The 25,917-nt window shown below is 37.7% G+C and overlaps 1 protein-coding gene across 9 annotated transcripts in view; it reads left to right on the top strand.

Annotated features, from left to right (window-relative positions):
- The window catches only part of ANKS1B (ankyrin repeat and sterile alpha motif domain containing 1B), a 407,446-nt gene that overhangs the window by 239,180 nt on the left and 142,349 nt on the right, over nt 1-25,917 (top strand). For all 9 annotated transcript variants that reach the window (XM_030960758.1, XM_030960760.1, XM_030960754.1 and 6 more), the window contains 2 exons: nt 5,361-5,459; nt 15,060-15,212. In XM_030960758.1, coding sequence (XP_030816618.1) covers nt 5,361-5,459; nt 15,060-15,212 — 252 coding nt within the window. The remainder of the gene's footprint in view (nt 1-5,360; nt 5,460-15,059; nt 15,213-25,917) is intronic.

Here is a 25,917-nt window from a genome sequence, read left to right on the forward strand (position 1 = left end):
GGGAAAATCGTGTTGTGTTGAAAAAACCTTTTGGCTTATGATTTAGCTTATGAAAAAGAAAAGTTATTCAGTGTGTTTTTAATTATATTGTGAGATTTTTAATTATATTAATTATAAAGTTATTCAGTGTGTTTTTAATTATATTGTGAGATGTCTTTAATTTGTTCGCAGCAGACAACAGTTTAGATGTCCAGTATTTCAAGAGGATGCAGTTTGGAAGGATATTAGAGTTAGGTGGGTGAGAAACAAAGCAATTCCAACTGAGGAGGCTTGTTTGAGTGAGCTGTTGAGGATGTGTTTTATATCCGTCCTTATTCCCTTGCCAGTTATGCATCTGGGATTGCAGAAAGTAAGAAAGAATAGAGCTTTTTGGTGCTGTTAATCTGAGTTTGAGTCTGCTCTCTTTGACTTCAGTCTCCAACCATGTGTAATGGAAGAACATGCCCATCTGCTCCTGCCCTGCTCCCACCTCTCGTATCTGAGTGACAGGAATAATGGCACTCTCAGATACTCCAGCTAAGTGTACAACCCAGCAGATTTCCTTTTCTGTGCCAGGCCATATTTCCAGCAGCTCTGTAAGCCAAGGTATGAGGCCTGTTGCCCAGCTCCACTGAAACGCCCCAGCTGTGCTCCTGCAGCGCCCGGTCTCAGTCCATCAGGGTGAGGCTCAGTGCAGTACACTTTGGTAGAGACATTGGCAAGGCACTTCAAACACCACCAGACCTTGTCTGCCATACACTTACACCATGATCCTACCCACTGCTGCATGCTGGATGCCCCCTGTACCAGCTCCTCAGAGTCTCTTCTGATCTCATTATTTTGATGATGCAGCAGATTACTACATGATGACTGGGAGGGGACAAAGGAGAGTGTAAAGTGCTCCCTGCACATTGGGAGTGATGCAAGCACCTTTGCTGCCCCATCAGCCCTGTAGTTACTTCAGAAGTCATCCTTCCCTTACCCACACCAATCCTGTTGTTTGTCAAACCAGTTTCCAGTACATCAGGAACATAAAACATTACCAGAAGTTTTTGTTACCTTGTTGTTACCTTGTAGCACTTGATATCTCCAGCTGACCTAGGTTTCAATAATGGCTGCGCAGCAAATGACGTTGACTCAATCTGTTGTGTCGAAGCAGCCACTCTTACACAGCTTTAGGTACCTGAATTACTACTTTCCCTCCTCTGCTGACACAGAAGAACACCAAAAGAACCAATTAAGCTGGCATTGCCAGGTTAAAGCTAAAAGTCCCCCAAATCTTCTATTTCTTATGTAAGTCGTTTTCCTTTGCAGGGGAGAAAGAAAATTTTAAATTCAAAGTCAATTTGTTCTTTCTTTTTTCAGTAATTTTGTTCCCCACAGCTCATCTCTTCCAACTTCAGTGGTTGAATTTCCAGAGAAGTCTAGTGATACATCTGCCAACTATTTTAAAGCTTCTGTACCATTTTACTTAGGTGACAGAACCAGACATTAGAATTTTTCATGATAGTTCCCAGCACAAAAAATATGTGAAGGAAGATTAAAAACATAGGTACAAAAGGAGGAATGTGAAACATACAGTCATGCCTGCCATTCTAATATGTTGTTCAATATTTTATTATCTTATGGGGCACATCTTCAGCATTCTTCTGTTTCTGCAAATAGTAGAATGCATATGGGTGCTTAGGTCTAATCCAGAATTTCTGGGAATGACTGTATTTAGGTGGAGAATGCAAGAGGTGATTTTGTATTGAACAACCCATATAAATGCCAGTGACATCTTTATCTCATAATGTATCATTATGCATTTTGTTCCGAACTCATTTATAGAAACTATCTCAGAATTTGGCAAAATTTCTGGGTTTTTAAAATTATGTTGTTTTTCATATGCCTCCAGTCTCCCACATGCAGTTTTTCCTTCACTCTTGAGCCCAACTGTTCTGTGAAACTACTGCCTTCTTGCTCAGGAGATGAGCTTCCTGTGTGTGCTTACAGGGAAAAAGATGATGATCCTGGGAGCTGTGCAGAACTACAAATCTGGGGGGTTGAGGGTTTCAGATGCACTCTTTCCTAACTGGAACTTCAGAAGCAGGATCTTTCCAGTTCATTAGACTATTGTGCATTAATAAGACAGGAATTTTAACACTGTACGCTGAAGTGAATGAGATCTGAATCTGTCCTTGTATAACCATTTTTTGTTGTGGGTTTTTGTTTTTTTTTTTGGCTTTAATTCTAAGAAGTTTTCCTTCCAACTAAGTTTTCCTATAGACTTAAGAATCTACAGTATCACAAAGTCTCAAAGTTTTCACTACAGAAAGCATAAAGCTCAATAGAGATTGCTCAGCCCTATTTCCTGTTATAAAGACCTGTTTTACACATAAGCATATAAAAGTCAAATCTTTTACTCAAATTCTCTAGGTGTCTACTAGGATAATTTATTTTTGGTGAATATTTCAACTAATGTAGCCCAACTATTTTTAAGGATGAAATAATGTGACAAGACATTCTTGCATTCATATTCATTTTAATTACCTTTACCATGTCACCTCTAAAGTTAATTGAGGTTACATTTAGTCCAGCTTATAATAGATGGAAGCTAAGAGCAGGGAAAGAATTTCTCCCCTTGTAGCAGAAGGAAGGTAGGTTTTCTTCACTCTTGATGTAGGAACCTATGGAAAGAGACTGGAAGAGCACAAGAGGAATAATCAGGTAAAAATAATCAGGGAATAGGATTAAGGGAGCAATGTGAGCAGATACTTGGGAAATAGGACTGTGAGGGATAGGCTGTTTCTTTCTCTTCACAGGTATTTCTGCAAATCAAACAGCAGTTTTTTACTGCCATGAGTTTATTCCTCTATGCTAAGCAGTAGTGGATTATACGGAGTATCTAAATTCCCCTGGTTTGCTCTTGTGGAAAGATGAAAAGTTTTTTAGTTCCATGGCAGAAGACAATAAAATCAGTTTTACGGGAGGGATGAGTGTCTGCTACTGTTGATACTTAACGTTGACACAGGAAAGCTCTAAAACCTGAGCACATTCAAAGACAAGGTTGTTGCCTTATTGAGGCAACATGAGTTCCAGGCTTTCCTGAGTTTTAATTATTTGCTTTTGTAACCTTGACATATTTTAAAAAAATACATTCAGTAACACATAAGGAAAAAACAATAGCAAAGAATTAATAAAATAATGCTTTCTCTGTGATGCAGCAACTACATGCAAATATTTTTCCTGTGCCTGTTAGTTTAATTGAGTTTTAAACATTGTAATATTTGAAGCTGTGTGCCAAGGTTACTGGCACCAGTAAACAGTGATGAGTACACCGTGATTGTGTGTAAACATCATGCAGTAATGAAGGTGAAATCTAAAAAACTGTTAAATGAAGTGAAAGCAGTAGCTGCAAACAAAATAGATGCATTTATTAAAATGAATGGAGATGTATAGCCTTTGTTTTGGACTGGATCCTCAGTTGGCTCAGTTCCCTTAAATCCATTTATGCTAGCTATTTCCAGCCACTGGAGTATCCAGCCCAAAATGGATGGCTTTTTTCAAGAGTTTTTTCTGTAAGTCTACAGCCTCCTTTTGGTTACTTAAAAGAGAAAGGCAGAAAGAGGAAATTGTATTTTTAATGTGTTTACTGGGGTGGTGAAAGGGGTATTACCCCCACCCAATCACTATCACTGGTTGCACAGCCCATGCTGCAGGCACTTTCATATCAGGTGCTCTACTTAAGCTGGCATCATTGCACAGCTTCTCCTGGTAGAGCAGGTTTCTGCCTGCCCTGTTCTGAATGCTGCACACAGATTGTTTTAGGGTATGATTTGCAGATTTGTAGTCTTAAACCATACCACTTACTGTAAAGTATAGTTTAAAATATAATAGCTTTGCAAAGTTTCCTCGATAGCCTTAGAAAGACACCACCTAGATTTTGCAGGGTACTCTGTGGAGTAGCACTTGAGAATCCTCAGGGGTACACCTGTAAATTAATCGGTCCATCTGAAAAGAGTGAAGATTTCGCCGCTGAATAGAGTGAAGTCTTCCATATTCCAGGGTGATTTTTGAAAGGAATCCATGCTGCTTTGGGACAGGAGATTTTATTTTCAGAAAGAAGTAACATCCTTCATTAAGCCCTGACTCAGCAAAGCATTTAAGCGTGTTCTGTTATGTGCCTATTTGATTTTTATTTTGCCACTTCTTAAGAGCTGTGCTAAGTCAGAAGCAGCAAGCCAAATGGAAAGCTAGAGATGAAGTTTTCATGGATTTGCTCACATAACGCCTATTTAGTGCTCAAATTAAATGAGTACAAGTAAGAATTCTTGCTTCTAGTCAATTAGTGTTACGAGACTCCAACAGGGGTGAGAGATCAGGACAGGTCATCGGTTTTTTGGGTTTTGTTTTCAACTGTAATACTTAGAAACTTTTTAAAAACAAAATGTATTTTTAAAAAGTTGAGATTTTTCTCTGAAATGATAAGCTCAAAAAAGAATACAAAATTGCCAGCTATTCCAACTTGATCCTTGTCTTCAATTCCCCTTTTGAGCCACTCTCATGCCTCCAATGATTCCTTCAATAGTCACTGGCAACTCTTTAGATCATTGAGCTTCAAATGCTGGAGTTACTAGGTGGTGTCAGACTCCTTGAATTTAGGAATTGTATTTTCCTGTTTGTGTAGCTCCTACTGCTAGCAACTCCTATGAAGAGATGCTTGAATTGTGGAGGTATATTTCATGAACTTTTCTGGGCAATTATTTTGTGTATTATTTGAACAGATGGTCTTTTTCAGCTATTTGAATGTTTGGAACTATTTGACCTGCCCACGAGCCGGAAGATAAAAGCAGTGACAAGTAAAGTTAGGATTGAACTGGTACAGTTAAATGGGGGATGGGGACTACATAGCTTGTTGGTACCAGTCCCTTTCTTCATCATTTTACTGTCAATGAACTAAATAATTGTATCCTTATCCACTCTCCTCATCTTATTCTGTGTTGGTTTTTTTCAATCTGGAGAGAAATTAACATCATAAATAGATAGGTGCAGTAGGAGGTGAATTGAAAAAATGGAGAGTTTCTGAGCAATTCTGTAGTCATGTCCTTGGTTCCAAATGAAAGAACAATCACATCTGGTATTTGGCTTGAGTGAGAGCTACAATTTCTCCACCAGCAGTGCTGCCAGCAGTGTAGCAACAGTCCACGGGTTCAAGCACCTGCCACCATATTTTGTTATCGTGAAAATTAATTCAATCATCAGTAATTTATTATTCTTGTCACATGCTATAAGTTAAGCAAAGTGTTCTCTTTTAAATGTGACAGAAGGGCCTGTTTCAGGGTATTGAGGGCATCTGTTAAGCTTTTAATTTTTATTCCACTTTTTTCCCCCATTTTTAGGGAAGCAACGTGATGGAGGACCAGGATCTCCTGGAAATAGGAATCCTTAACTCTGGGCACAGACAGAGAATACTCCAAGCAATCCAGCTTCTCCCAAAGGTATAGTTTCTGTTATTATGTGAGAGAGGGAACTAACCCCTGCAGTATTCACATTATTTAAAACACTTTTTTGAATGGAGATAGATGTAACTCTACTGGTTATGTAGACACATTTTTTGCGTATGCAAATATGGCATAAAATAATGTCAATTCATTGGACTCCCTTAGCATAGATGTAGTTGACAAAGCAAAGAAAAGTAAAATCTGTAATTTGACTTGATGGCTGTTTAGAATGAATTTTAATTCCTTTTGGCCTTTCAGCCTATTTATAGACTGCCATTACATATGTGTAAATAAGGCTGTCCATGAATCCCAGAATGCGTTTCTTACCATAGGAGTTGCCCCGGAAATACTTTGCCCCTTATATAAGTACTCTTAAAAGCATTGGAGGAAAGATTGTTTTCCTAATACCTGCCTTTTGTGTGAGATACAGAGACTTCCTGCAGGCTGCATATTTAATTTTCTGCTATATATATGAATTTTGCTTCTCAGCTGCAGACAGAAAAGCTTGCAGCCATTTTCCCAATCATTTTTAGTGCTAGCCAATTTAAAATCTAGATTTTAAAATCAGTGATAGAATATTCTGCATACCAGAATGTATCACTGGAGGCTTCTACTACCATTCCAAACTAGAGATAGTGGAACTAGCACAAAAAATTACTACTTTGATTTGGAAAATTTTAAAAGGAGAATGAATGACGAATAGCAGACACCAGTAGGGCTCAGAAGGCTGTCATATGTGATGCTGATACTTCGTGCAAAATACTAAGGTAGGAATAAAATCAAGTGTGAAGTGCACTGACTGTTCTGGTAGCAGCATGTCAGAAGTAATCAAGGTAAATAGAGATTTAGAAGAATGACAAGAGTTATTAAAGGATTTTTCAGTTTAGATCATGAAGCAGAAATGGTTGTAAAAGGCTTTTTGATGCATCAAGGCTTCCTGGATGGATGACTTGTAAGAAAGAGCAGAAAGGCTTCTTTTGTATGGGAAAATCAGCAGTTGTGAAGCAATTTCTGTGTCTGGAGGTGTTAGTCAATCCATATATACTGCAGTGTGAGTCTGCACATGGAAACACCAAGGATCACTAAAAAGAACAATTTTCCACGTACCATATTAGACAAATGAGATAAATGGTACAAGAAGTAGGGTATTAAAAGTAGCATTTGAGGAATTAAAAAATTTTGTAATCTTTAGCTGAGCTCGTAGCTGATGATATCTTTATACTGTTTCTCATGTTTCTCAGAGAGATCATCTTTCATGTGGTTTTGTTAACATTCTTCACAACTATTGTTAATATATCATCATGTTAGTGCTGTCTGCCCTCAGTGGCTGGTGTTTATGAAAACATTGCTAATATTGTCTGCTTTTGGAGAGTTTACTAATGCTGAGAGCAGATTCTGTTATAAAGCTACAACTTCAGTCCTTTTAACATCTGCTTGATGTGAGACAGGATCGAGATCTAGAGGTACTCTTGAAACCAGTTGAGAACAGGATGGTTATGCAGTTACCCAGAAGAATTCTGTACCAAAGAGAGTTAAGTAACACAGGATGGCTTGAAGCATGTGCTGAATAATGGTGAGATGGTTTTTAGCTTTTTCCCTGTTGCTCAAAAAGGCAGTCCCTAAGGACCACATTTTAACTTGTCTTTGATGCAAGGATGTTACACCAAATCAAATGCAGTTGCAAGCTGAAGCTATGCATCATGTTTCTCCACATAAATGACTCAGCAAGGTAAGGGAGCTTACACAGTAAAAACACATAATTTCCTATATAAACTAAGTTCTTTTGAAGGCAGGTTATAGAGCCCAAAAATTAGGATCATGGGAAGTTTTATCTAATGTAACACACCCTTGTTGTATTCACAACAGCTTGCTAAATACATAAAACACTTTCATATCCTGCAACAAACCATTAAGCATTGCTGTATGTCTATTTGTGTGTTGATAAGTTCAGCTCTGTCATCCTGCATTCAAAATAGTGCATGCCATCTAAATATATTAAGACCTCAAACCATAATTGGAGTCTCACTAATTTGAATCTCATTAGATAAAAATTCTGTTAGTTTGTTTGTTTTGAACATGTACCTCTTTTCTGTTCCTCATTTAATTTAAAACTCAACAACTCCATGCGTTTTTAACTTAATGACATTGCTGATGATGTTATTTTTAGTTGTACTAATAATGTTTCCTGTCTTGAGATACTTTTTACCTCGTATTTTGAGGTGGAGGTTAAATGCTTTAAAAAACACCTATCAAACAACACTTTCTTAAAGCCCCAGGCAACACTGAGTAAGTTAAAAGGGTAAAAATCAAGCAACAAATCTATCATCAATGTTTTAAAATACCTTTTTAAAAATCTCTTTTTGTTGTTCTGATACATATTCATCTCTGCAGCCTGGAAATGCAGCAGGTATTTAGTAGCTGAAATTTTTTACTCAACTGCTTCCTTCCTGAAGAGTGATGAATTTCTAGATATCAAACGCCAGTATCCTTATTAGGAACCATTCTCTGGAGCTTGAATTGGTTTTAAATAGACAAAACAATACCCACATTTTGGCCAAATATAGATTAATTAAGCATTGTGGTCTCTTATGCAGGTATAAAAGGGTATGTTTACCTGGATTTCTCAAAATGTTTTCCCATTATATTCTGTATTTGAGAAGAACATTTCATAAGAGGAAAAAATAGTATGTTCACCTGTACGTAGGTAGGGTTGAAACCTTTGAGACAGAATGCTTCTTTCCAAATACTCTTTATTTTTGTTGGATTAGAGCTTGTAGCTCTAATTCTTGTCTTGTACCAACATAATTTAAATTTCTCAAGTTTCACCTTAATATTAACTAGAGCACTTTATGGCTTATTTTAATAATATAAGGTTAAGACAGTCTGGTAGAAATATCATTTGCAAAATTAATTCTTGAAATGGAATCATTTTATACATTACATCAGTCTTAAAGCAAATTTCATAGGAGAGTTTATTGCATTTAAGACTTTTGTATGAAAAAATGAAATCAATAAATTTTCGGAGGAAGATTTTATATGCTTTATTGAAAGGAAATTCAGATATGTTGAGAAGTGGAGATAACATATAAAAGGATACTGAAGCTGCAAATACCTTGAGAAAAAAATTAATACTGAGAAATGAATTTTGTGCAGTGTATGCTTAATTGACTAAGGAAGTAATAACAGTCATGGCATAAAATTTTAGTCACACTTAGGTTACATAGAAACCCTAAGGAGCATTGGCCAGCTATTTCAACATCCCAAACCTATGTGTGAGTGACTTCTCAGTGGGTTCTTCAAAAAGTTGGGGTTTTTTTAATGATAATTATCCTAGGTTATCTCAAAATTTATCTAAGAAAGAGGATTGGTTTTGTGTGGGATGCTCAGTGTATGGCTCCTTCTCCCAGCATATAATGGGAACACATGCTCTCATTTGACAGATGGAAGAAAGATGTTAGCTGAGAGCAGCTTTCTCCTGCCTTCAGAGCTATTCTTAAAGCAGCTTGTTCCTTCCTGCACAGAGAGGTCTCAGCACAAAGCAGGTTTGGGAATAGCAGTGGTGTGCAGGCAGCCAGCCTCTTTTCTTGGGTGCTTTGCAGAATGAGACAAGAAGTAGGATTTGAGCAGGCTCTGAGCACATCCTGTCTGCAAGTGGTGTTATAAAGCTCTGCTTCCAAAAGTTCTGGACTTATTACTCATATGTAACACTCTTACTCTCATATGCAAGCACAGTGAGTCTGGCATTTAGGAAAGCAGAACAACTGTGCATGTGCTCATTGACTATGCTGTGTGTGTAAGAGAGAAAGATCACATCATGTGATCTTTGCTGCTGCCATATTGCTATTGGCTTAGACATCGCAGAGCTCAGCAAGATGCTTTCAATCCTGGTGTTTAATTACCTCCCATTTAGCATTTTCATTTCTAAGACAGTTTCCAAACTAGGAGATGCTGCAAAATGTTGATGACCCTTTCTGAGTGTGACTTCTTGTTTCTGATCTGCTGGAAGTGAAGATGAAAAATAGGATTCAAAGGATATGCTTTTTACTCTGCTGTTTTCCCTGCTTCTTATGCTTCTGGAAATTACTTTCCTGGTTTGAAGGGAGGCCACTCACATGATCACTACACCACTTGCAAGACCTTTAACCACAAGGACAGAAAAAAGCAATTAGAATCCAACACAACACATGAATTTTTCTAGTCTGAAATACAAATGAGTAGTCTATATTATTTATGTAATGTAGTACAACAGGAATGAGTCAGTAGAAGCAATTAGATACATGCAAGCTATAGTTCCAGGTGTTTACTTCAGACCAACTTCAGACTGGTCCCATAGACCAAATGTCCTCTCCAGGCATGTGCTTCAAAACTCACTGATGAAAGAAGTATCATAAACATTTTCCTTTTTATCTGAGCCTACTAGAGAGCCACTCTAGACATGACATGCTGACATTTATCTGTATCACGTAGATAACAGGAGCATGCAGCTGGTCCTGCCACTGTTGCCATACAGGATGTCTTACTAACCTTCCTGCTTCATTTATACTTTCTTATTTGTGATTGGCTCCACAATATCTACTGGCTGCTCTGAGAATAGTCAGAAGGCAAGGAGATACGCTACATGAGAGGAAGTGCTATCCCCTTGTTTTTGGTAACCAGACTAGGATGACAACCTGAAGGAGCTGATTTAAACTTTTTCATGAGATCAAAAGTCTTAGCTTCCACTTAGTCCATAAATTTCATCTTTATATCTTCTTAAGATTACATTTTATGCAATGGTTAGTCCGAACTGTTGCATACATTATCACTGAATGACAACTGTTATTCCCTTGTCCCACATATTGTATCTGATGAACTGGGAGGTTTCTTCATTCTTCTAGATATGGAACTGTTCATACTCCTCCAGAAAAAAGAAAAAAACAAACACAAAAGCTCCCAGGTGTGCGTCTATTTTCCTTTAAATTTGGAAGACAGATTCCAACTGAAAAAAACATAGAATGGATGGCTACTGCAATTCCGACGATCTTAGGTAGGAAACACTGAACTCAGTTAGGGGTATTCTGGACCTTCCATTGAGGCAAGATCATGAATCAGGCACTGCTGTGAAGTGAATGTGCCTGTACTGTCTTTTTCTAGCAAACTCCACAAGACAGAAGGCTTTTGATTAGTGGAAAGAAAAGTCTAACATTAACAGAACACAAGCTTGAATAGTTAACTTTTAAAATATGTGACAGGCTAAATGGAATAGAAACCTAAAAAGTTTATATACAGTTCTTCCTCACCTGCTGTCTCTCTGCAGGCAGACCCTGTTTCACTCAGTGCCTTTCTACCAGCAGCACATGCAAAAGTCATCTCAGGTCCTTTATCATTTGTGCCCATCCCCTGTGAAAGCTGCCCCTCTGCCCCTGACTGCAGGCTCAATTTCTGCCCAGGCACTGCAGGCACCAGCTCCATGTGGTGCCCCTGTTCCAGCCAGGCTCTCTGGGCTTCAGAAGTGTCATTCTTCTGAGCCTTTTCTTTCAATGCTCCAGAGGAGGAATGATCTCCTCTTCCAACAATTTGACTCCAACTGACCACATTTGTGAAGTACATAATATATAACAGACAGCTGACAAAGACAGAAACAAAAAAGAGCTGAGACATCCCCCATTACAATCACCTAAAATTTCTTAGCTAGGTAGCTGACAGTTTCATGTAAGTTCCCAAAAATGCTCCTTAAAGCTCTTGAATGGGCCAGCAGTGTAAAAGAAAGCATTATATGCTTGCTAAAAAGATCTTTCTTCCAAACGAACACAAGCATAAATTCACAGTAATCATAGCCACCATTTAAAATGCAGTGAAAGTCAAGTAATCTCATCCTCCTTGTACAACACATAAAAAGCTTGTGGATAGTGATACTAAGCTCCACTGGGTAGTGATACTGCCTTTGGAGAACATAGTATTAATTCTCTATCTGTCTGTGAAGATCAGAGAAAACTGGTAACAGTCCATGCTACTGAATTTACCTTGATTTTTCTAGTGCATATGTGATTACTTTGAAGTTCTATTTGTGTTTATTTGGCCACCTTTCATAGACAAAAACCTCAAGTGCCTTTTATCCTAATGTAAAATGCTCTATCAACACAGTAGTGATATACTTTTTTAAAAAGTCTGTTGTGCAGACAGTCTCTTGTGAGGGGTTTCTCAAGCCATTAGGATACTACTTGACATTGCTATTTTATTATGAGAAACAACTCTTTCTGGCTTCTGCTTTCTATTCATTTCAAAGGAAGTGATACTGATGATATATCATTAGGACCTAAGAGAGAAATCTCATATGGTTTGTATCTTCTTCCATACTTTTTTGATTCATATTTTCTTTAACATTTCTTTTTCTCTTAATCCTTTGGGCTTCAATTCCTAGCCTTTTCCACAGTCAGCACATGAAAATCTTCTGCAGTGAAAAAGCTGACATTGGTATTGCTCTCTAAACAGCTGAATGAACTGGTAGTAGTGTCTGTGGAAGAACAATAGTGCCCCTATTTATGAGCAGTTAATATTTGAAACACTGTCATGACTTGCAGCTCAGAGAGTTTACATTGATCTGAGTCAAACAGTGTGCAACTTAACTTGGATGCTTGACACCACTGGTGCTTGTGTTGTAGCTGGTGCAAAATGATTGAAATATGCATGGAAATACACTCAGTAGGTAGGAGGGAACTTTCAAGAAATATCAATCAACAAGGAAGCCTACGGGGTTTAAATTATCTGTGAGGGGAGTCCAAGACAATAGTGCAGCATAGAAGAAAAGATGCAGTCTAAGAGTCATGACCTGTTAATGAAGATTGGGGTAAGATGCAACTAAACTGAATCTCTGACAAAGTAAAAGGGCAGCACTTCCAGACAGATATTTCAAAGTGGTTTTATTTAAAAACTCAATAACATTTTATATGAAAAGCAGATACTATTAATGATACTGTCACATCTAGATAACCAATATGTCTGTCAGTAAGTATTTGAAAGGAAAACATTCAGGTAACTATGAATGACAGTTAATAAAGTTGGTATTATTAAAAAACAGAAAGAGACTTTCCATACAGAGGACAGATACTGAAATTTTAATTATTTTCATTTTAGAAAGCCTGTTTTAGATAAAAGAGTAGTTCTTTGTTCATGACAAAACAAAATAATGCTTTTGTGCTGAAAACAATAGTAAATATTCTAGTTCTGAGATTAATTTTTATGTGATAGTGGCAATTGTCCTGCCAGAGGAGGTGGACTGGGAGCTCAGGGGTCAGTGGGCAGGGAGGACTGGGACAAGGTGAGTTGGGCAGGGACAGTGGCAGTGGCTGTGAGCAGCCACATCCCAGGGCAAATCGACAGGGCACTCACAGGGATGAGGACAGGACAAGGTCACCTTGGAGGGTCAGTCAGTGGTTGAGGATGAACAAATGTGGGCTGGGCACAGACATACCTACAGCATAGCTCAGGTGAGTGTCAGGACATGGACCTGAGTTCAGATGCAGCTCCTGCAAAAGGTGGGGTCTGGCTAAAGCCCTGGCCAAGCTTCTCATTGCTGTTCCTCACACAGATCTGATCCAAGGCTAAGCAGCTGCACTACCTGCAGCATGGCCTTGAATACTAGCAGACAAAAATCTGGGAAAGGGAAAATGCTTGTAGAAGCAGCTGCTGCCCTACAACAGACCAGTGTATTTTCATGTAGGGTATTGAGTGACCCAATAACAGTTTTGTCTATTGGCACCAAATCCAAACACTGAAATTGTCACATCCATTTCAGTTGTTCTCAGCCTCTTGTTTATTGTATTGTTCACCTGTGTTTACTTGCCTGCAGCCCTTTGCAACTCTGTTCTAGTAGAGGAATATCAATTTTAACAATTCTTTTGATGGAGATCTCCAGTGGGAATTGAGAATTTAGAAACTTGCCATGTTGTGTTTACTTTTCATAGAGGCTGATGGGTTAGCAAAAGTATGGACCAGACTGCATGGGTTTTCTCAAATCAGGATGCCAAAAGAAAATTTTAAAATCAGAATCTATTAAATGTAAAGATCAAATAGTAAGAAACACAAGAAAAAATTTGCATAACATGCCATTTCTGAATAGGTTGAAAATTGTTTTAATGGTGCATCAATTTTCTTTGTTAGCGAAAGGAAACAAAAATACCTTGTATTTTCCGAAACTCATGTGTTCCCTGTGGGCCTGTTCCCTGTCTTCGTGACTTCTCTATACTAGATTTTTCTTCTTCCATTTATCAGGTTCTTGCCTTACAAGTGTCTATTTAAGCATACCCTTTTTAAAATCAGTATGCCAGAGAGGAGTGATGCAGGCACACTGCAACATGAATATGAGAGTTTAAGCTCAAAGCATTATGTTTCTGTCACACTTCCATTGTTTCTCATAAAGTAGAATGTATATTAGTAGGCAAAAATGGGAGACTGGCTTTTACTATTTGCAGTCACCCCTGCACAGTCAGGAGAACCTATGCAAAACCCTTGATTTCTAACCCTATAAAGCTTCTTAATAATTTACCGGTTCAGTGTATTTTCAAGTTAGCAATAGTTACATTTCCATAGAAAGACAATATGTGCAGAATACTGTTGAAAATTGAGGCTATTTCTTTTTTTTTTCTACCTCATTCTACTTTTATTTTTGCCACTATTGTAGGTTACTTTAAAATTCATTATAACGGTGTGGCGTAACAAACTGCACAGGTAGAGGCTTTATAAGTTTTATCTTTAATAGCTTTAATGACTATCTTGAAAGTCTTCACTGGTGTCACTGAGAGGCATTTGTGAAAGAGAAATTGCAGCTTTTACTTCCTGGAAGCTTAACAAAATTCAGAAAAATTAGATGCCAGAGGTATTTCTTAGTTTTTTATGAAAACAAGATTTATGACATTAGGTGGCTGTGTTTCTATAGGGATGCAAATGGTGCACTTCTCTGTATGTTGTTCTGTCAATTCCATTCCAATAATATCTGATTAAGTTGTCCAATCTCAGGCAACTTAACAGACAGTGAGAAATATAAAACATGTTAAATTCCCATGCCATGAAGAATGTGAGCAGGTAGAGGAAAGAGAATTTTTTTAAACCTTTCCTGGTGATGGAAAAATATAGTGCAGGTTCAGCTGTTATGAAACAACATATTGCCTGGTAGGAAAGATAAATTAGGAATAATACAACCAAGACCATATATTTCATTTGCAGTATGATACCAAAAGAACCATTTCTCAGTCTAATTTCTTCCCCTTCTATGAAATCTGAGGTGAAAATCTGACATTCTTGGGCAGTAAGGATATTAATGTCTTTTTTACCCTTTTGCCTTCCTCTTATGGATTCTCTAATGTCTAGAAAGAATTGAACTCCAGCTACAGTCTTGGTATACTCTGGTGTAAAAGGCAAGATTCCATAAGAAAAAGATGTATCAAAAACTAAGTTCTATTACTGCTTAAACACCAAATTGTTTCATGTTGTACTAACCATTAAAAGACTGTTGATCAGAGAAGAAGATAACTGACCCAAAGAAAGTAGCATGTGTGACTCCTGTTTGGAAAGGTATTTAATGGGTATCACCAGTAATTTTTTCTCATCCTTGTTTTTCAGATGAAGCAGATCGGTCACGATGGTTACAACCCCTCCTCTGTAGCTGAATGGCTGGATTCCATTGAACTGGGTGACTATACCAAATCCTTTCTAATTAATGGCTATACATCGATGGACCTTGTGAAAAAAATATGGGAGATTGAATTAATTAATGTAAGTTGATCAATTTATAGCAGTAGTTCCTCCCAAATACATTATACAGTACTTGTCCTTGTACATCAAGGAGAATGCAGAAAAGCAATTCACACCACAAATACAGTCATCAAATGCTCTTAATGGCTACACCTTTCATGCCTCTACCTGTGTTGGCTGTACCCTTTGCTTCCATTTAGTTTGCTATTGTCTTTAGCATGGTATTCAATCAGCATGATTGTATTTGCCTTCAGGGGGCAGAATGACATTTAAAAATATATTTTGGGAGTTTGTAGCTGCAAAGCACACAGCTCCAGCTGAATTAGACATGAAATAAGGAAGCCTTATAGTTAGTAAGTTATTCTAAAAAACCACTGTTTTTTATTTAGTCGTCAATTTTGCTTGAAACTTCATTTACGTGATTCAGTTTAATTAGATGCCCCCATATGGGCAAACATAAACTTTAATGTGGGCTGCTCTGCAGGGCAACTTGGGATGAGAGGAAGTTTGTGCTGTTATAGTGAAGTTTCTAATGTTACAGTGAAGACATTGACAGTACAGCTCTGCCAGAGGAATTTTCATGTGAATTATTGGTCTGAAAGTGAGTTGTTTTCTCTAATAAAAGATTGAGGATTGTAGCTTTGCTGTGGCTTCTGAAATCAACTGTAATGTCAGTTTATATTAACTTCTAGAGCAACCTGTACATGGAGAGAAGCCTGATATCATATGTTATTGATTCTTCACAGACAAAAGGCTCTGCTCTTCCTTCAGGTATAGGAGATGCTGCATCTCTGCCTCTGATTAGTGCTGGAGTCCCAGAGCAGTCCAAGGGCTACCAGTAACCACAGTCAGTCAAGCACAAGATAAAGCAGCCACTGTAGTTGTATGCTAGGAAACAGTTCCCACTGTGTCCCAGGCTGGAGAAATAAAGAACATAACTATGGTGCAAAGCCCTGCTGCAGCACTGTAGCTTCTGCACAAGGCACAGGTGCCTGTAGCCTGAGACCAGCATCTATACAAAAGAAAGAAAAGCATAAAAGGAGTTAATTTATATTAGCTGGAAGACAAAACCATGGAACGATAGAATTTCTTTTCTTGCTGTCGCAGTTGATGTTAACTGGCAGAAAAAATGTAGTGTAAGGGCCAAACTCTGCCTTGTGTGTTTTGTCTCATTTAATGTATCTTGTAGGTACATAATTGAAGTCAGGATATGATTGATGCATTACGGATTGCTGCTGCTGCTAAGCTAGTTATAACTGGGGTTCTTTTTTCTCTAAATTGCTGGAATTTTAATAAGAATTGGGGACCCTTTGCCTCAGAAGCTAATACAGGTCATCAATCAGCACTGAGTTGAAAAAAGTAGAAGATTCTGCTCTTACTGTTTTCTGTAATTTTGCATCCCGTTTTGCCACAATCAATTTGCAAACAAATTACCCTTTAGCTCCCCCAAGTGGATCATTAAAACGTCATCAAAGGTTTGTGTTTGATTCCCAACATGCTTGAACTGATGAAAAGGGGAGTACTTTCACTGAAGTTAACATGAATACACTTCTGTAAAACTTATATAAACGAAACCCTTATGTCTCTCTAACTTTAAAGCTTAACATTATGTTCAATTTGAAGGCCTGTAGCTCTTGGGAGAACACCCCCTTTTGCCATGAGTTGCAAGAAGAAGCTGTTTAATGGTTGTATAAATACTTCTATAGATATAGAAATCTATAGAGATAAGTATTTTTCCATCCGATAGGTTTGAATTATATTGTTCAAGAGCAAAGTTAATAAAACAGTTTTGCCTTATAAGAATTACTGTTTTAGTCCTGCCATATTTGATTCCTCCCAATCAGTAGGAGCTCAGTGTAATGATATTCTGTCCACTGAGAAAATCTGTAGCTTAGAAAGGTATTTACTATTACTGGGTTTTTTTTCATTTGGAGGGAATCTTTTGGAAATGGACAAGAAATTGGTTTGAAGCATTGTGCAGTCTGTCAGAACGAGGTACTTAGCTCTAACCAGCAGTCATGCTGTCTGAAATTGATTTCAAAGGTCTCACTTCTTCAGTTGTTAGCAAAGAAAATCTTATTGCAGAAAGTTTTTCATAAAAGAATGCATAAAGGTCAAAGCCACTAACTCAGGAACAGGACTCTTCTCTTGAGTAGGTCAAAATCCAGACATTTGAAAAACAAGAGAAAGAAACAGACTCAGAATCATAAAAATAATTCAGAGTACCCTTGGTTTGGAGGCTCTGGATGCCTCAGTTGTAGATAGAACAAGAAATTTAAATTTAAAGTTATGCCTAATATGCAATAAAAAAATATCAAGGGCTACAGAAATGATAACTTCTTCATTTCAGCTTCTTAAATAGTTTCAGCCACTGAATTTGACATGAAAGCCATGCCTAATTTGCTTCAAGGAATCCCTTTGTTCATGTTTGGTGCTACTTTCCATTCAACTATTGGGAAATCAAGCATGGGTCCTGGAGGGGTAGCAACAGGTTTGGTGCTAGAGATAATATCTTCTGGTTGGATCCCTCACTACAAGAAGGAGGTTGAGGCGCTGGGCGCTGGAGCGTATCCCAAAAGGGCAGCAACGTTGGTGAAGGGTCTGGAGCACACATCCTGTGAAGGGTGGCTGAGGGAGCTGGGGCTACTCAGCCTGGAGAAAAGGAGGCTCAGGGGAGACCTTTTCACTCTACACCTACCTGAAAGGAGGCTGTAGCAAGGTGGAGGTCAGTCTCTTCTCCCAAGTAACAAACAATAGGATAAGAGGAAATGGCCTCAAGGCTCATATTGAATATTAGGAAAAAATTCTTCACAGAAAAGAAAGAGTTGTCAAGCACTAGCACAGGCTGCCCACGGAAGTCACCAGGGTTGAGTCACCATCCCTGGGGATATTTCAAAGACATGTAGGTGTGGCACTTAGAGATATGGTTTAGTGGGACCTGACAGGGTTAGGTTTATGGTGGAACTCAATTAACTTCAAGGTCTTTTCCAACTTAAATGATTCTATGATTTAAGTTATCCTTTGTGGTTTTCCTTTATTCCCATAGGACACTGGAATGATCAGAACTTTGAGCCTACTTGTCTTCCTAAAAAGAACAGTTCTTACTTTATTTCCAACACAGTTTTATTATTCTTGTAAATTATCATCTTGGTAAGCGTATTTAAAAGCACTGTGAGGAGAGCACCAAGCAGGAGAATGTCCTGAGGCACTGGTGGGAAAGGGCATCTTCCCTCAGCTTTTCTGGTTCCCCAGTCAGCTCTCTGATATTAAAAAACAGATTTAACATTCGTCTTCCTAAAATTTATTTCAAATTATTCTGGCAAGGTAATGTCATCTTGAACTTACATGCTAGTTTCTTTCAAACTGTTATGTGTACATAGAGCATGTTTTTCTTCAAAGGCAATCAAGCAGCAATTTCTAAAAGCATTTGAATCAGAAGAATAATTGTAAAAGTTATTCACTTGTGTTTCTTGTAAGCTCCCACCAGCATTCTCAGTCCTTCTTCAACAAGTCAGACTTCGAAATTTAGATTTTGTTTCACTAATTAATTTTTCATTTAGATAATTTAGAAATTTCCCAGATCCATTTCCTTCTGTGATGTGCTTTCTGGGAAGCATTGTTCTAATTTTCTTATCCTGGGATTGTAAGTATTCAGAATGCCTTCTCCTAGATTAGGCTTTCCCAACACTTCTGCTTTTGTCTCCCAGGTTTCTTGGCTCATTAGAGGGATCAGATTCTGTATCCTGATTCAGATATAATTTATTCAATGCTGTAGCCATGAGGAACTTTTCTGAAATACATATCATCTGCTGAAAAAAAAGTCCAGTATGTTCTATAATCCCCTAACCCTCCTGTGCACCTGTGCTTTGAAATATAAATGCTTTTCTATATGACTAATCATATTATCCTTGTCTGTTATTCTAGATTACTTATGTAACCCTCCCCCTGTGGGATTCACTCTCCTCAGGGAACTTTTACCATAGAGATTCTTCAGGCAGGATATAAACACCTTAAAAGCACAAAGCAGATTATTTGTCGTGTAACACACAATAGTTTGTAGGACTAATGAACTAGGCATTAAATCAACCCCCACCAAATGAGTCACTCAGTATAATGGGCAAGTAGTCATCACTCAGGTAAGGGGAGAGCTGGCCTCTGGGGCTCAGTGAACAGGCTGATCTGTGGTAGTGCTGAGGTGCTGTCTTCTGATTTCCCTTTCTTTTTTCTTGTTAGGATTTTATGCCCCTTCGTGTGAGTGTTGTTCCTTGAATCTTTGAGGTGTCAGTTTTCCCTATCTCAACAATCTTACTTATGTCTGCAACTTTACCTTTCTTATCTCAAATGCTTCCAGCCTGTGCACTCTCTCACAGCTCCCTCTCATGCCTTAGCAATTGTCTCAGAAGGAAGCTGAGAACAGTTGCACAGCTGTGCTGTACTGAAAGTAGGTCTGGGATCACAGATAGTTGAACTCCTGGGAGGAGGGTTACATGGAAGTGGCCTGGTTTACATTTCTTCTCAATTAGTTCATCTTGCACTCTGAGCTTCTTTTCTCATACATACTTCTTTCCCATGGATGATTCAGTCTTTTTCTTCTGTAAAATTAATCTTTATGCTATGGTTCAATTACTGTCCATAATTTGAACTTTTTGGGAAGCATCCTTGAAAATCTCTCCCAGATTGCACTCCTGGTTTCTCTTAGGATATAATGGCTGCTGTTCAGGATCAGAGCAAAAAATGTCAGAGAGAGAAATTAGTTACCAATGGACTGCCTTCCATTAGTTTATAGCTAAACACTCTGGACCTTTCACAAGATCACTGATGAGCCCCACAATTTAATTAAATTATATACTGCATGGAAAAGTGACTCTTTAGTTTTATTTAAAGTGGGTACATGATTATTGAAGCCCGTGATGTTTTCACTGAAGGAATGAAAGAGCCTAACAGCAGCCATAGCGAAGCAGATCAGTAGGTCTGTGTAACCCGCTGTGGTATCTATAAAAGTCACTATAAACAGAGGACCAGGGAAGGCTATGTAGCAAGTATATTATGAACAAGCATATTAGGAGTTATTTGCATAGCAGTCTTAAAATAACAGTTTTGAGCTCAAGGACTTCTGAAATTGGGCCCAACTGGTCCTTGACTTTTAACCTTGAATAAGTTCCTACCATCATCAAATTCTGTGATCTTACTGCTAGTCTTCTTGCCTATAAAAAGAATAAATATATTGAGCTGAGGTTCATTCACAGATCTCTTGAGGAATTCACTAGAAACTTTCTTCCACCTTGAAAACTGTGATTTCTCCTGCAGTTTCCTGGTTTAAACAGCTATTTCTCCATGACTGAACCTCTTCTTATGGCTTAATGTCATGACTGCTGTTTTGTGGCCTTTGGGGTATTTTTTTGTAAAAGGGTTTTCAGAGTGGCTTCATCAAAAGGCTTTAGAAGTTCAGGCAAACAAGCAGATCAAGGAAATTGTTAATCTTCACTATGTGATTTTGACTGCTTCAAGGAGCACCAGTAGGTTCCTGAGATATGAGGCATCCTTACATGCAGTCCCTTCAACTCTTCTTGGTTGGCTTTATTCATGCGTCCATTACTAGTATGCATTTTTAAATTCCTACTATTTCACCTGGAATAGGTGTAGGGGCCAGTATTACTGTGGATCTTCCATGAAACTATTCTCAAAAGCTGACATCAAATTTGTTACTGTCCAGTCCTCAGATAAGTTTTTAAAGGAAAAGTTACACATTGTTGCTAGTAGCGCATCAAATCCATCTTTGAATTCCTTCTCTTTTTATCTTTTCTGCGGTATGGTTCATTTTACACACTTCTATAATTTCTCCTGTCCATGGTCTCATTTGCAAACCAAAGAGTCTTACACCATTTAGTAATTTCAGACATCCAGAAACCCTTGTTCTGTATCTTTCTGGTCCTTCTCTTTACAGCTCCAATGCAGTCACAGAGTGGCAGTGATACGTGTCTAATTTCAAAGTCAGAATTTTTTTATGCATATCTGGCTTGAGCTTGTAGGTCTATGTTATGGAAGCCACGGCGTTGAACTTAGTGCTCAGAGCTCTCATGAGGCCTTAGCTGACTAATGCACCTACAATATCTATGCCACATATAGTCTGTGCTTAAAGAACTTAAACATACTGCGCTTACTGCATTCAGATATCTTGATCAGGTTAGTGTCTCACTTAGCAGCCTCTTCATCTACTCCAGCAAAGCAGATAGTAACTCCACAGTTTGGGTAGTACACACCAAATGGATGGATTTTGTACAGTGCTCACTTGACACCTGTATGCTATCTAGCATGAAAAGATGTCATTTCTTAGGAGGGCTGTCCTTCAGATTCTGTTTGAAAAATTACTCTGTGACTCTTCTTCTTTTGTTGTTACTTAATTTCCTGAGTGCGCCACTCTGCAGAGACAGTTTTGGGAGAGGAACAGAATTTAATCTGAGACGTCGCAACTCCAGAATTACAGTTCCTGTTCCTTTTCCTCTCTGCTTCAGACCCACCTGCTAGATTTCATATCACTGAAAAGAGTGTTTAGAGCCACAGTCCCTTCTGTTCTCCCAGAGACACTGCTGATTGATGAAGATGTCCATAGCTCTTCCTGTAGCTGCTTTCTAAATGGCACCAACAATTTTGTTGGCCAGAAGTGCTTTCAAGACCATGAGGCTGCACTAGCAATAGGCTGTGGGATCTTATTTTATTAGGTATTTTGTTATTAAAAATATTTTCTAGAGTTGTGGAGTGTAGGAAGTTGTCTATATTACTTTTCCTTTGTTCACTCTTTACAAACATGTGGAAGCATATTACCAGGGTACTTGATTAAGTTCTTGAAGTTAATTAGCGTGAGCCAATACTTCTTTAGACGCAATGGTATTGAAGTACTGGTGCAAAACCAAGTGTCTTCTGTTTCAAAGTTTCTAGGTAGCATAAAATTCTTGAGAATGTCTGATGGCCTGCAAAAACAAAGTAACTCATTTACTAAGAGTTCCTCTTTTACTAAGGAGCAGATATTTCTAGCCTTTGAAATTTTAATGTGAATCTTTAAAATTCTCTGCCAGGCAGACTGAACTTTGGGTTTTCTCGCTCATTAGTAGAGTAGTAACCTATGTATAAGATGCATGAATGCATTCAGGGAAACATTTTCTACTACATTTATGGGGGGTTCCATATTAAATAACTGCAATTTTGAAATGGGTAATGGATGACCTTGGTTTGTTTGAGGAAATATGAAGGAAAATTTCAATATCCATTCAAATTCTTTGGCTTAATTTTCAAAGCTATCCTAATTATATTAATTAGGATCATTAATAATTAATTATATAGGACTGAATATTAAGCATTCTTTTGACAAGAGAAGACTTGTTGGTGTTTTTCCTATCAAAAAGATGAGTATGCAACTGAATGGCTTTCATCATGATGCATTACTTCTTCATGAGGTAAGATGTTTATGGGTTTTTTCAGTTGCTCCTGCATTAGTAGGACAATGCTGTAAATTGGAATACATTCATATCTGTTAACCACCATGGTTTCAAATACAAATGATAACACTCTAAATTACTCTATTTACCTTTGACACTGGATCAGTAGGTTCATTAAATGTACAAAAAAAGCCACGCAATATTACACAAATAGCATTTTTTTCCATATACGGGAGTTATGTAGATTCCCTTTATCCAGGGCACCCACAGAGGTCTCAAAGTAGTTTTAATAATGCATATCTGTTTCTTTTGCAATAATTAAATATGTACCAATTGCAATAATGTACTAAATTTGTTCCTTTGGATCTTGCATTTGAAAATTATTTTTTCTGCAGTCAGACTCTTTCTGTTTTGAATGCTGATAATATCTTCATCATTCAGTTCCTAAATTACTGGGGATGTTACTTTTAATTTAGAAACTGTTGTTATGTTATAGTATTGCAGTGGCTGTCTCTAGAAATCTCATTGGAAGCTCCGTATCCTCAACAAATCGATGTGTCAGTATTTTAACTTTGTAACATGTTTAACTCTTCTGTACAGTTTCTGCATGTAATGTTTTGCATAGGTAGTGATCTTACAGCCTGGGAGTGATTTGATGTGCAAGCTTCCATCTGTTCCTCACTCTGAAGAAAATACTTTTAAAACACATCATTCTCTTTCCTCTATACTGTTACTTGCAAAAGAGCTTGAGATGACATAAACCATGGCAATTCCTTTAAACATCTTGTGTTTACCTCTTCCCACTCCCACTTTGGATCGTGGCAGTGCTTAGAGTTCAGAGCAGTGGGAGGGAGGGAGGGAGGGAGGAAGGAAGGAAGGAAGGAAGGAAGGAAGGAAGGAAGGAAGGAAGGAAGGAAGGAAGGAAGGAAGGAAATATTGAAATATTTGCACTTTAAACAATGTCATGGCATTTATCTTTTTGGTAGTGTAATGATTCTTTTCTAATCCATCTGATGTCATTTTGTACTACAGGTTATTTTAATAGAAGACCTGATATAAATACTTTGAAGTAATTTTCCCGATTCTTTTATTTCCTTGCATTATGGCAATAACAAAATAATACTGTTTTGTGATTTAAAACTGATATTAAAACCACCATGTTTGATTTGTAAATCTAGCCATTGAAATTTGCAGATAGCTTTTCCCTCCTTTCTGAGGCAAACATTTGCCTTAGAATTTTTAAAATCAGAACTTCCCCCCCCCACTGCCTTTTTCTCTTTTATTTCATTCCTTCTCTTCCCCCACACTCTCTTCAAAACAAATTATAATCAGGTAGTGATTGGCAGTCATTTTTAGCACTAATAATCAAAGCTGAGCAATTTTAGCACCTATTGTGTTCCATCTGCAGGATCATTTTCTTGTCCTGTAACACACAAGGTAGCACAAATGATTGATTTATTAAAAAAATTATCTTGCATTATAAAGCAACCCACTCTATCTATTGCCAGAGAGAGCACTGTCTCTGAAGTATCCTAACAAAATCTCTCTCCATTCAGGGAACAAATAAATTGCCTTATCATTTGGTTTTCTGTCTAAAATCGTGGTGTTCTATCAGAAGGTTCATATTTCAAGTTTCAGAATGTGATCTCCTTTGCAGGGAGTACAATAGACTTCTTATTTCCTTTAAACCCCTGGAAAATAACCTCTTCTGCCAGCCCACAGGTTCTCTACAAAAACAGATAAAATATAGTCACTAAATATTTTGTTGTCCTAGGCAACAACTAGTTCTGCCTTCAGTAGCTTAGAAGAGGCCTGAATAAAGAATTATATTTTACCAGTTTAACCTTTTAAGTGTTGATGAGCCAGCAAGGAAATTGGATTTCCATTTTAAAATAATATCCCTTTTTGGATCAAGCTGATATTAATTTAGAAATTTTATACCTATCCTATTTTGAATTTGACCTCTGAAATGTGCAGGCTTAGGATAGCATCCTTCATTATAACAAGAATTGTTGATTGTAGTGAAAGATAGGTGCTGTAAATAATGTCATTACGGATATTTTATTTTGTAGACAGTATTTGTGATAGTTGAGCTGGAATAAATTGTTTGTTTCAAATGCTTACAATTTCTGCCCATAAAACATACCTCTCATAGTTTTAGCTTAAGGCATTTTAAAACAGATTGTGTTGATTGAAGGTCAATACAAAATACTTGAAGGTGATGATACATAAAAGCAAACAAGAACATAATTGTGTTAATGTTGCAAACTAATACTTCTGCTTTTACTTTGAAGCAATTTGCAGTGATAAAAATCATAAAGCAATATCCCCTTTTTCAAAGAAATAAAGCTGCAGAATTTATTACATAATTTTTTTAAGGACTGCGGTACTATTTTGGTGCTTTTCAAAGAATACTGTGTTCAGTAGTGTGCAAAGGAGAAATAATTCTTCTTTAAAATCTTCTTAAATCCAATTTTTTTTCCACTTCTGCATTGCTGTATAGGACATTGTGAAGGGTTGATATTTCCAGTTAAAATTCCCAAGTGTTTCAGATCTTGGCTAGCATGATTTGTCTTCTGTTTGCAGCTGATTTCAATAGCTGAAGGAGAGAGGACTGACTGGTGGTCATTTTAACTATAAAAATGTTGAAGATCAGAAATACTTTAGAAATTTTTCCCCTCTATAACAGATTTTTTTAACATTCTCAGGTGTGAGAGCCAATGCAGTGCTGTGCCATATAGACCTTTCAGTGTGATTAATGTTCCAGAATTAGGACAGCAGCCTTACCCTGGGTCTTTTGCTTGATTCTCCTGTCTCATATTGTTCAGAGCTACTTTGGATATCTCTGCAGTCCACTGCATTCGTATCACACAGATACAGCCCTGGATTTCAAAAAAGACTGGAAAGTATTATACCAAGATTATTAATAGAAGTAAGGTAAAATTTTTTCAAAACAATGAAGTTGAGGAGGAAGGAAGTATTTACTCAACTGTAAAAAGTTCTGTTGCAGCCTACAGTCAACAGGGCTTGAGGCCTTAAAGTCATCTTTGTCACAGACATCTTTTTGTGAAAATCTTTTTCTTTAGGATTTTCTCTTCTGAGAATCTTAGGCTTCAGAAACAGAATGTAAACAATGGTTATCTGCTGCTGTGGAATGCATCAAGTGTTTCAGTGATTGGGCCATCTTGAATGTTTACAATTAATGGCCAACCACAGACCAGATAGTTTGAACTCTCTGTCCGAGGCACAGACTTTGTTATTCATTCTTTTCTATTCTTAGCTAGCCTTCTGAA

Source organism: Camarhynchus parvulus, chromosome 1A (genome assembly GCF_901933205.1).
Source record: "Camarhynchus parvulus chromosome 1A, STF_HiC, whole genome shotgun sequence".
NCBI classification, from domain to species: Eukaryota; Metazoa; Chordata; class Aves; order Passeriformes; family Thraupidae; genus Camarhynchus; species Camarhynchus parvulus.